At 40.8% G+C, this 12,488-nt stretch overlaps 2 protein-coding genes across 2 annotated transcripts; both read right to left on the bottom strand.

Annotated features, from left to right (window-relative positions):
* Window positions 1-5,649: 5,649 nt before the first annotated feature.
* On the bottom strand, window positions 5,650-7,534 carry LOC6634786 (hornerin). The gene is made up of 2 exons (XM_002058086.4): window positions 7,328-7,534; window positions 5,650-7,159 (listed from the first exon to the last, which is right to left on the bottom strand). Exons 1-2 carry the CDS (start codon window positions 7,337-7,339, stop codon window positions 5,780-5,782), a joined length of 1,392 nt encoding a protein of 463 aa, XP_002058122.2. The 5' UTR covers window positions 7,340-7,534; the 3' UTR covers window positions 5,650-5,779.
* Window positions 7,535-11,296: 3,762 nt separating this feature from the next.
* LOC138911050 (uncharacterized) lies at window positions 11,297-11,806 on the bottom strand. The gene has a single exon (XM_070207973.1). The coding sequence runs from the start codon at window positions 11,804-11,806 to the stop codon at window positions 11,297-11,299; it is 510 nt and encodes a 169-aa protein (XP_070064074.1).
* Window positions 11,807-12,488: the final 682 nt, after the last annotated feature.

Genomic DNA, 12,488 nt, shown 5'->3' on the forward strand with positions numbered 1-12,488 from the left:
CAAAAAAAAAAAAAAACATTTACACAATAATCCATCACAAACTTTAACTTAAAATAAAAGTGCAAAATCAAAGAACAATAAAGTTCAAACCTACAAACTCAAAACTATTCAAAAAAAAGTGTATTACACCAAGATGACAATGGAATTATCAGAACAACACCTCAACCAGGCCCTTTCACAACTTAGACAGGTGCCAAGCTTTGACGGATCAACGGATCAACTAAACGCCTTCATTAAAAGGATAGATTACATCCTACACCTGTATCCAACCCGAGATGTTAGACAACATAGCATCTTATACGGAGCCATCGAATTGCAAGTCACAGGAGATGCTCAGAGAATATCACAAAGGACAGCAGCCAACACTTGGCAGGAGCTGAGAAACGCATTGATTGAAGAATACAAAGTGCAGACACCATTTGAAGAACTCCTTCGACGCTTATACAACACGAATTACCAAGGAAACGTCCGTAAGTTCATCGAGGAGCTCGAGAATAAATCTTTTGTTATTTTAAATAAGTTAGCACTAGAAAATATACCTAGCAATACAACCCTTTATACAAATGCTATGAATAACACAATCAAAGATGTTATTACAAAAAAATTACCAGATAGGCTTTTCATGATGTTAGCCAGACACGACATTACGTCGACACAAAAACTAAAGCAAGTAGCTCAAAGAGAGGGATTATATGAAAATAGCGTTACTGAAAAACCTAAAAATAATAATGTTCAGGGAAATCCAAATAACAATCGTAGGAACATGGGAAATTATCAGCAAAATGCTAACCCAACCACCATTTCAAGTGGCTATTCCAACACGAATCAGAGTTATCACGCACAAAATAAACAGCATAATAAGTCCGAAGACAATCAGAAAGCTCACCACGAGTTCCAACAGAAATTAAGTCAAGGTAGATACCAAAATCCCTTAAACTACCAAAATCAGTCCCATTCACGCTTGAATGCACCAAACCCTCCGACTAAACGTCAAAGAGATAGTAACAGTGGGCAGATGAAAATGGATACATCCGAAAATTTTCATCAGCAAGCCTCGGAACAAACAGAAGAAATCCATTCATAAAATTGATTATGAATGACGAAGTTCTAAAATGTGTCATCGACACAGGTTCAACCATAAATCTAATGAAAACAAACCGCTTAAATTTTCCAGTTTACAACGAAACATTAAAGGTTCACACCATAAATGGTGTTATTGAATTAAAACAAAGTATACGATTAGGAGCAAGCAAAATTTGTCCGAGCAAACAAAAATTCTATATTCACGACTTCTCAGAGCATTATGATGTTCTGATTGGGAGAGAATACCTTGAGGCATGTCAAGCAAAAATAGACTATGCACAAGGATCCGTAACCTTAGGAGAATTTAACTTTTGTTTTAGATATAATGACGAAGAGGTCGAAGAGGACATGACCGCACAAGAGTGCCTTGATCCACCCTCAACAGAGGACAGACCATTTAACTTCGCTATTAATAATGAATTAATAGAAAACAATGAGTTTAGGCTAGAGCACCTAAACTCAGAAGAAAAAGAAAAAATAAAAAAAGTTTTACATGAATTTCGTGATATCCAGTACCATGAAGGTGACAATTTGACTTTCACTAGTACAATTAAACACAAAATTCTAACGAAACATGAGGACCCAATTTACAAGCGTCCATACAAATATCCTCAAATATACGATGAGGAAGTAAATAAACAAATAAGCGATATGATAAAACAAAATATCATACGTAAATCCAAATCCCCTTACTGCTCACCAGTAATAATCGTTCCAAAGAAAAACGATGCATCTGGAAAGCAAAAATTCCGGTTAGTCATAGATTACCGCAATCTCAATGAACTAACTATTAATGATAAATACCCTATCCCGATCATGGATGAAATATTAGACAAACTTGGAAAATGTCAATATTTCACAACCATTGATCTAGCCAAAGGCTTCCACCAAATCCAAATGGATCCTGGTTCAATACCCAAGACCGCATTTTCGACTAAACATGGCCATTACGAGTACACTCGCATGCCATTTGGTCTTAAGAATGCACCTGCAACGTTCCAACGTTGTATGAACAATCTCTTAGAAGATTTAATTTTTAAAGATTGTCTGGTCTACTTAGACGACATTATTATTTTTTCCACTTCATTGGAGGAACACATTTTGTCGCTACAAAAGGTATTTAAGAAGCTTAGAGAAGCTAACTTAAAACTACAGTTGGATAAATGCGAGTTTATGAGAAAAGAAACTGAATTTCTCGGTCACATCATCACAACTGAGGGTATAAAACCAAATCCCAACAAGATACAAGCAATTGTCAAATTCCCAATTCCAAAAACCCCAAAAGAAATTAAATCATTTCTAGGATTATGTGGTTTCTATAGGAAATTTATACCAAATTTCGCTAATATAGTAAAACCATTAACACTTAAATTAAAAAAGGGAGCAAAAATCAATATAAAAGACAGAGACTACGAGCTAGCGTTTGAAAAGCTAAAAGTACTCATAACATCCGACCCAATTTTAATATACCCTAACTTCGAAAAACCATTTTCATTAACTACAGACGCGAGTAATATGGCAATAGGGGCCGTCCTTTCGCAAGAGCATAAGCCTATATGCTATGCAAGTAGAACTCTCAACGAGCATGAGTTAAATTATTCAACGATTGAAAAAGAATTATTAGCAATCGTTTGGGCCACTAAATACTTTAGGTCCTATCTCTTTGGTCGACAATTTCAAATCCTTAGTGATCACAGACCACTCGTCTGGTTAAATAATATGAAAGAACCTAACATGAAATTACAAAGGTGGAAGATCAAGCTAAATGAGTTTGATTTCCAAATTAAATACGTCCCAGGAAAAGAAAATTATGTGGCAGATGCTCTGTCCAGAATTCAATTAAACGAAAACTTCTTAGGCGAAGATACAATTAGCACAAGAGCAACAATACATAGTGCTCAAGAAGACAACAGTAACCATTTACAAATCACAGAAAGACCACTTAATTATTATAATCGACAAATAGAATTTGAAAAAGGAACCGAGAACGAAACAAAAGTTACGAATTACTTTCACAAAACCAACATAAAAATTACGTACAAAGACATGACTAATACGCATGCCAAAGAATTAATAAAAGAATACTTATGCACAAAGAAAAGTGTGCTATACTTCCACAACGAAGCAGATTTTCCAATTTTTCAAGAAGCCTACTTAGAAATAATAAGTCCGAATAATTCAACAAAGGCAATGAAAACTAGTACAAAATTAATAGACCTTCAAACATACGCAGAATTCAAAGAATTAATATTAAAAAAGCACAAAGAATTATTACATCCAGGAATTGAAAAAACTATCAATTGGTTCAAAGAAACCCACTATTTCCCAGATTATCAAAATCTAATTCAAAATCTAATAAATGAATGTGAGATTTGCAACATCGCAAAAACAGAACACAGAGATACAAAATTAACTTTCGAAATAACTCCGGAAATCGCTAATATCCGAGAAAAATATGTAATGGATTTTTACATAGTAGGAGATAAACAATTTTTATCTTGCATTGATATCTATTCAAAATTTGCATCATTAATAGAAATAAAAAGTAGAGACTGGCTAGAAACCAAACGAGCTATATTACAAGTGTTCAACCAAATGGGTAAACCCATCGAAATAAAGGCAGACAAAGACTCAGCTTTTATGTGCACAGCTTTACAATTATGGCTAAAATCAGAAGCAGTAAATATTAATATAACCACTAGTAAAAACGGTATATCCGACGTAGAACGATTTCATAAGACAGTTAACGAAAAACTAAGAATCATTAACAGCGACTCAGACGTCGAAAATAAACTTACAAAATTTGAAACTATACTCTACACGTACAATCATAAAACAAAGCACAAAACGACTAACAGAACACCAGCGGACATATTCATATATGCAGGTACACCAGAGTATGACACTCAAGCTAATAAAGAAAAACTAATAAATAACCTCAACAAAAACCGAAGAAACTTTTAACAATTTAATTGAACAAAGTAAAGAATTCAATAACCTTATACAAATCGAATACCTAGTAGAAAAATTAAACAGAGAAATAAACGGCTTAAAAATAGCCAAACGTAGCAAAAGAGGTTTAGTTAACATAGTAGGAACAGCATATAAATACTTATTTGGAACATTAAATCAAGAAGACAAAGCAGAAATTGAACAAAAAATAAGCAACTTAGCAGAAAACAGCGTTCAGGTTAACGAATTAAATTACATAATAGAAGCTATAAACAAAGGAATAGAAATCATGAACGAACTAGATCAAGAGAAACAAAAAGGAAAGAAATTAGATATCCTTATATTTAACTTACAACACTTTACAGAATATATAGAAGACATTGAGATGGGAATGCAGCTCACAAGATTAGGAATTTTTAACCCAAAATTACTAAAACATGACTATTTGTTGCATGTTAATTCTGAGAAATTGTTGAATACAAAAACTTCCACTTGGTTTAAATCAGATACAAACGAAATACTGATAATATCCCATATTCCTCGAGAAATAATAAAAAGCCCGGTATTCGAAATAATTCCATACCCGGATGAAAATAATAATATTTTGACAGAAATAGCTCATGAAAAATATTTTACCCAAGATAAAAAAGTTTATAGCAGAGAAACAAAAAAATTAATTAATAATGAATGTTTAACAGGAATTTTAAACCAAATAACATCAGAATGTAGTTATACTAAAATTTTGCAAAATTTTCAAATCAACTACATAGAACCAAATATAATTTTAACTTGGAATTTACCAAAAACTATATTAAACCATAATTGTATAAATAACGAAATAACAATAGAAGGAAACAATATAATAAAAATCTTTAATTGTTCATTGCAAATTAATGAAATTTCAATTTCAAACAATATGTTAGATTATACTCAAAGCATTTACGTAAGCAATGATGTTATAAAATTAGAACCACTTTCGTTTGTACAAACGAAACAAATTATAAATGCACATACAAAATTTAACAATGTATTCCAGATAATTACAATAACCATATTTGTAATCATATTAATAAGTTTAACACTGTATTTGACATATAAGTTCAAAAGCATACCTAAGAAATTAATTATAAAATATAAAAAACCCAAAGTAGAAGAAACACCTACAATAATAGGAGATATACCAATTGTAAAAGAAGAAAATGTTACACTATATCCAAACTTAAACACCTGAGGACAGGCACTTTTCTAATGGTTGGGGGAGTGACATATCCATAGTCGCACCCACCCTTTAACATATCTTAGCACATAAGCATAAGCACAATTATAAACATTTCTAATATTGTAAACAAAGAGCCTGGTGATAACATCGACATTGGTCAAGATCAAACTGTCCCCCTTTGGTAGACATAAACAATTCACCCTAAATATCACGCCACTGTCAATGTTCCCATCAGAGTACTATCCCACGCATAATTGCTGACGCAGCTCAAACTTCACTCAATTTTGACTCAAACTCTCTCAAAGCGAAGTTTGCTAAGCGACCGCAACAGTTAGATAAATCAGTTCATATTCGGGAAGCAAATCTGAATGTACTCAACAAAAGTAGCCGTTAAGTGAAAATAATAAATTGAAATATATTTTTTTATAGTAACCTAACGTGTAAAACTTAATTATATATATATATATATATGAAAAAAAAAAAAAACAAATAATGATAAGAATAGTTTATGGACTATGCAATAATTTAATGATAGCCGTGCGTGGGCGTGGCTGCGGCTCCGAAGCTGCTCACCGGCGGCAGGTATGTGGATTCTGGCTCAAAAATGGGCGTGGCCGAGTCACCAGACTGACCGGGCGCACCATAAAGCACCGCCGGCGCCGAATAATCATAGCCCGTCGTCTGTGCACTGGGCGTGGCAAAATCAAAGCCAACGCTCGGCTCGGGCTTGGCACCCAGAAAGGCGCTCGGCATGAACGGCGTCTTGGACAGCTCGGCGAACAGTTCGTTGTGCTCCTGATGCCCGCCAGCCGGATGAATGTCCGTGTTCAGGGCCAGCGGCTTGCTGGACGTATAGCTAAAGTGGCCGAGTCCCTTGTGGCCCAGCGCATAGGCGGGCGTCTGCTGTTCCTGTTGCGTCTTGTGCGCCGCGCCATGCTCTGCCGGCAGCTGCTGCTGGTGATGATGCTGTTGCAGCTCCTCCTCGGCCGAATCAAGCTGGCTGCTGTGCTCGTAGCCAGGCTGGAGGGGCACGCCATAGCTGCTCAGCGGCTGCTGCTGCTTGTAGTGTATGGAGCTGGGCCCCTCATAGTGCTCGTGCTGCTCGAGGCCGGACGCAAAGTGCTGTCCGCCCAGGCTATGAGCCAAGCCATGGCCATGGCCGTGTCCAAGTCCAAGCGAGTAGCCTGCTCCAGATCCATGACTACCGCTGCTGCTGCTGCTGCTGCTGCTGTAGGAGGGCGTGGCCAGCAAGTAGGTGCTGCTGCCGCCGCCGCCGCCGCCGTGTTGCTTGTGTGCGCCGCCGAGCAGGCTCAGATAGCCACCGCCATGTCCAGCGTATTTGTAGCCGCCGCCCAAGCCATGACCCTGCTGTCCACGACCAGGTCCATGGCTAGGTCCAGGTCCATGTCCATGTCCGCCGCCGCTGCTGCTGGTCTGCACAATGTACGTCTCCACCTTGGGCGCCTGTGGCCGATGGTGATAGCCGCCCGCGCTGGACGAGCTGATGTAGACGGGTCGTCCGTGTCCATGATGGGAGGCCAGCGACTGATATGTGTGCGGCTGGTGGCTATAATGATGATGATGATGATGATACTGCTGCTGCTGCTGGCTGTTATCCGTGTCAAGGCTGGCAAAGTCGAAGCCGCTGCTGGAGGCCAGGCCATTGCCGTGCAGTGTCGCATAGGTGCTCTCATAGCCTCCCGCGCCGATGGCGGCGGGCGGCAGGTATTTGTGTGAGGGTCCGTGATAGATGCCGCTGCCAAAGCTTAGGCCAGCGTCGCGCTTTGGCTTGGCGGGCGTCGCATTTGGCTGCACTTGTTTTTGCTGCTGCTGCTGCTGCGGCTGCGGCTGCTGATCGGCGGCGGCAAAGGCCAAGCACGCGCAGATCAAAAGCGCGCGCGAAAACTGCATTAAAAAAATTTGAAATAACGTTTGGATTAATTGAATTTCGTTGGCGCATTTAGAAATTTATCGCCAGTGTGGCACTTGCTATAAATCTAAAAATACTTCTTTAAGGATCATAATGCGCGTTAGTATTTATTTGGGCTTCAATTGTTATTTCACAACACTTACAGCGAACTGCATTTTGCAAGGTGCACGTCAAAAAATACCAATAAAAAAAAAAACAAAGACCAGTAACTTTTATCGATCAACTTGATGTTATTATCCTTTCGCTCTCTCACTCTCTCGCTCTCGCTATTTCTCCCGCTTATATAACGTTTCGCTCGCGTTTATTCCACAAGTGCTGCGCGTCGAGTGTTGACGACCTCTGCGCCGTCCAACCCTTTTATACGCGGTCTCTGCAACAAACCGCTCGTCATTGCGCACGTCGACGCCGGCGTCGCAGCTGCGTCGGCGGCGATGCGAAAAGCGCCAACTCAACGCATTTGGTATTTTTTTTCTTTTTTTTTTTGGTGTTGTTGTTGTTGTTGTTGTTGCTGTTGCCATTTTGCATATGATCCAAAGCGATTTTTGGGTTTTGTTACGCTTTGGCTTACCGTTTGCTGTCTTTTCTTACTCTCGCTCGCACTCACACTCACACTCACATTCCCTTTCGCATTCACACTCTCACTCTTGTTTGGGCCGGTTGGGCGCACGCTCTGGAGACATTAATCTGGAACGCGTTGCCTTGGCACAGTGGAACCAGCATACGTGCTATTATTGGATTTAGCTGGTGAGTGTACGAAGTTAGCTTTAGTTTACATTTGCCGACATTTTTGATAAGATTTCACCTAGTCATATATATAGTAAAACTATTTTCCCTACATCTGTGTCTATATCTCTATATAACAACTGTTGGCTCACTCAACTTGTATTTCGATACATTTTCCAGCGCTCTGGCACCACGGTATATTGCGGCAATTGCATTTACCGTTCGACTCAAGTTCAAGTGACACTTTTGCCATATCGCATGTCTCAGTGCACAATTCTGCCCGCACCCCTCCCTCGCTCCAGCGACCTTTCGTTTGGTGCGTGTCTGCTTTTATTATGTTGTTTTTTAATTTCTTTTTTTTTTTTAAGTTTCGGTTTTTTCCAAGCTTTCCCAGTCTTTTGCGGCAAGTTGATTTTGGCTTATGCGTAAATTGCAATTAATTCCAAGTAACATTTTGATGAATGTAAGTCCGGATGACGGGCCAACCCTCCCCTCACACTCTCTCTCCCGCAAAACGGTGCGAGCTCTCTCTCTCTCTCTCTCTCTCTCCGGCCTTTCATATTCTTGGCAGCGAGTAACGGTAACCTGGCCAAATAAAAAAAAGTCCATTCACGGAACCATGGAAACGTTTGTTGTTGTTGTTGTTGTTGTTGCCGTTTGACTGATGATGTTTTCATTTGTTGTTGTCGTTGTTGTTGTTGTTGTTGCTCGCGAATCGTTTTGTCAGCTGCCGCAAATTTGTAACAGATTTTGTTTGTCTTCAACTTTTTTTTCACTCTTAGTTTTTTTTTGTTTCCTTCTCGTTTATCTACAACTTAGTTAGGATTGGGTGTAGCCGAGTCTTTCCCTTTTAATTAAACTGTTTGCCGCAATGCCGTAACAACATTTACCAAGGCCTCGTAATCCACTTGTCACATCGGCAACTGTTTCTCTCAACCGTCACTTTTCGGGATCCCAAAATATTGCTAATGACCCATCGCAACCTTAGTTAATCAATCAATCAATCATTCAATCAATCAATTAAGGTTTTGCATATGCCACAAGATAACCTGCTAACTTCTCGCTTCCTCTTCTGGGATGAGTCCCAGCCCCAGTCAATCAATCAATCAATCAATCATTCAATCAATCAATCAATTGAGGTTTTGCATATGCCACAAATCAAATATGTAGACCGACTGGAAGATAATCTGCTAACTTCTCGCTTTCTCCTCCCATCCCAGCCTGTCAATCAATCAATCAATATCCAATCAATCAATCAATCAATTGAGGTTTTGCATATGGCACAAATTTAACATATAAAGACCGGCTGGAAGACCACATGCTGTCGTCTTGATTCTTCTTCTCATCTCAGCCTTAGTCAATCAATCAATCACTTAATCAATCAGTCAATCAATTGAGGTTTTGCATATGCCATAAATCTAACATTTAAAGACGACTGGAAGATTACCTGCTGCCTGCTTGCTTCTATCTCTTTAAACCTCACTCTAGATATGGGGAATGCATGCTTGATTAACTTGGGAGCTTTATATCCAATCCCTATGAAATTTTCCTTCAATAGGGTATACAAAACTATGTATGCACCAAGGTGCAAGGCTCTACCTTTGATACAGAGCTATTACCCAATTTTTGGGTTATAGAGGGATGTATCTAGTTATTGAAATATCCTGAATGAAAATATAATATGCAAAGTTTAAGCCGATAATAATCTATTAGATCTAGCTATACAGACAGATCAGACGGAGAGACAGACGGACAGACTCAGCTCGTTCTGATCAAGCAAAAAATATGTATATATTATAGGCTTTGCATACTCTCACAGAAAAAAATTATGCCCTGCTTACACCGTTCGGGCTATACAATAACCTAATGAACTCATAAGCATTAGTCATTGATTTGCTTTTTGAGACTCTTCCAAATGAGGCAGCTGCGCTGATTGAACGCCCCACGAGGTCTTTAGGTTAAATAATTTCAGGTTTAATAATTTCATTAAATGAGCTCATTATCGGCTGACGTAAATTAGCTTGCTTGGAATGTGCTACGATTAGCGCTCCAATAACTTACGAGCTGCGGTACGGCACAACACCCTCTCGACGGTACCGAGGCGCTACCTCGCTTGGCACTATTAATCTGAGTTGAGAATACATTAAATCTATTTCTATTGTCTATTTTATACCCTTGAGTAGCCAAATAAATAGAAACCAGCCTTTATAGAGCAGGTACTGCCAGTAAGGTACTGCCACAAGGCTCTGTACATGATCGATATTACCATAAAAATACTTAGGGTGTTGCTTTGGTAGAGTGTCAAGGAAAGTTAAGTGCTTGGTATCCTACAAGGTTGGATACCCTGCAGTGGTATCTTATAGGGTACATTATTCGGTACGGCACAAGGTACTAACTGCGCTAGGGGAATACACTGGGTCGAGGTCGTCCGTATAATAGGTTGAAAATGAATTGTATAAGTTTATTTAACTACATATTACTAAATAAGACATAGTACAGCATCAGTTGATATCCTAGGGAGGTGCTGTACCTGGTCCATTATCCCGGTACGGCACAAGGTCCTACCTTGATTTTGGCAGTTCAGTAGTTCGAGTGCGTCTCCGGACTAGGTTGGCATTGCCTTGGAATGATATGATGGTGGTATACTCAAATATACATTTATGGTACTTAAAAGGTAGAGTATGTAGAAAAGCACCCTCTTGCATACATTTGAGTATGTAACTATACTATAGGTTAGGTTATTCGGAGTCCCATCCAATTTTAAGTTCGTTTTTAGAGTATTTGATGTCCTATCTTCCTTCTGGGGAGGTGCTGTACCTGATCCATTATCCCGGTACGGCACAAGGTCCCACCTTGACTGGGCAACTACATTAGGCCTTGTTTGTCTGTAAACTAGGTTGGCAATGCCTTGGACTGGTTTCTTACATTTAGATAAGTTATAGAAAAAGTTGGTCTACTCAAATAAACATCTATGGCATTTAAAAGGTAGTGTATGGCACCCTCATTCCGCTTAGTTAGCGCATCGTTTGGTCGTCGTATTTATGCAATTACCACAATTACCGCCTGCTGTGGCTCTCCCCGCCCGCTCGCCCTTTTTCCGAGCGGACTGTGTGGCTGTGTTAACGTAATTGCCGGGCCGCTTGCGGTGCCATTGTCAATCTTCATATGGAGGAGCTCGTCTCGCTTCGAACTTGACGGCGATTGCGCAATGTGCTTAGCGCCCCGTTGCCAAGGTCAAACGCGGCAAGCCAAGCCAAGCCGCCGGATAATTTCGCCAAATTTGCGGCATTTGGAAAGTAAATGGCAGCCGCGTCCCGCCCCCGGGTAAAAGTAAAGCCACAACCATTTGAAAATTGTATACAACAAATAAATGTATTGGCAGCGTGGACTTAGCTTCTAACTAGTTGGTAGAGATTGCCGGGTGACATGTAAAGAAAATGCGTCTCCACGTCCGATGGCGCGGGCAGAGCCTCAGCTGTTAGCTCCTCGATGGGCTTGCTGTGCGCCGTGGCCTGCGGATAGCCGGGCGCATGGAAGAGCGGTTCCTGCTGCGGCTCCTCGCGTTGCAGCTCCTTCTGCTCCAGCTGCTGCTGCTGCTGCTCCTCCTGCTGCTCATTGCTGTAGCCGGCAAAGGGCGAGGGTCGAAAGGGCAGCGTGAACTGTTGCCGCACCGGCCGCACTAGACCCAACACCACGGGCCTTCTGGCCGCTGGCTGTGCCTGCCCAGCGGCGCCCGGAAAGGTCTGCGGGCCCGTATAGCCCAGGCTCAGCTGCTGGATGCCTGGCGCCGGCAACAACGGCCGCCAGGGTGTCGCATAAAACCAGCTGTGGTAGCGGAAGGGCGGCAACTGTTGCGCCTCGACGACCAGGAGCAGTGTCATCCAGATGTGGCCACGCATTTTGTGTGCGAGCTCGACGCGTCTCTGTGGGCCTAGGCGCCAGTCCAGCCCACTTTTATAGCCTAGGCAGAGTAATGCGATCCATGTGGTACCGCTGTAACCGATATGGGAAGTGGAAAATGGATATGGAAATTGAAATGCACTTGGCTAGGGCTATGACATCTGGCATCTGGGCATCTGGGCGGCTGGGCAGTCGGGGGCGTGGCACCTCTTCCTTATTGCGATTACATAAAACTGAACGTGCTTTTGGGCTAATTGAATTTTGGCTTTAACAGTAATAATTGTCCCAAACGATTTTCGGCGCTTGCGCAAATCGTGTCGCAAGCAAAATCATTTTCAAGCCCAATGATAATGATTAGCGTAATGATAATAGTTGAGATAATAATGCCGCTTGCTGCTCAACAATCCGTGTAACTGTAAGCTGGGCAAATGGGCGGGGTGGGTGGGTTTTGGCGCCCTTCGAAACGTGGGTATATACCCTGTGCGCAACCGGCAACGGGTATCTTGCGTATTTATAACAACGGGAGAGTCCATGGAATAGCAGGATTTGATCGAATCTGTCGGCAGAAAAATTGACAACTATCGATTTATACTTATCTAATTTAAAATCGATAATTATCGATTTTCACTCATCTACTTTCATATCGGTAATGATCGATGTTAACTTATCGACTTTCGAATC

This window comes from Drosophila virilis, chromosome X, assembly GCF_030788295.1.
Source record: "Drosophila virilis strain 15010-1051.87 chromosome X, Dvir_AGI_RSII-ME, whole genome shotgun sequence".
Taxonomy (NCBI): Eukaryota; Metazoa; Arthropoda; class Insecta; order Diptera; family Drosophilidae; genus Drosophila; species Drosophila virilis.

Bases quoted from the DNA above. Each gene is read 5' to 3' on its own strand.
- LOC138911050 (XM_070207973.1), bottom strand. From the start codon at position 11,806: ATGCGTGGCCACATCTGGATGACACTGCTCCTGGTCGTCGAGGCGCAA.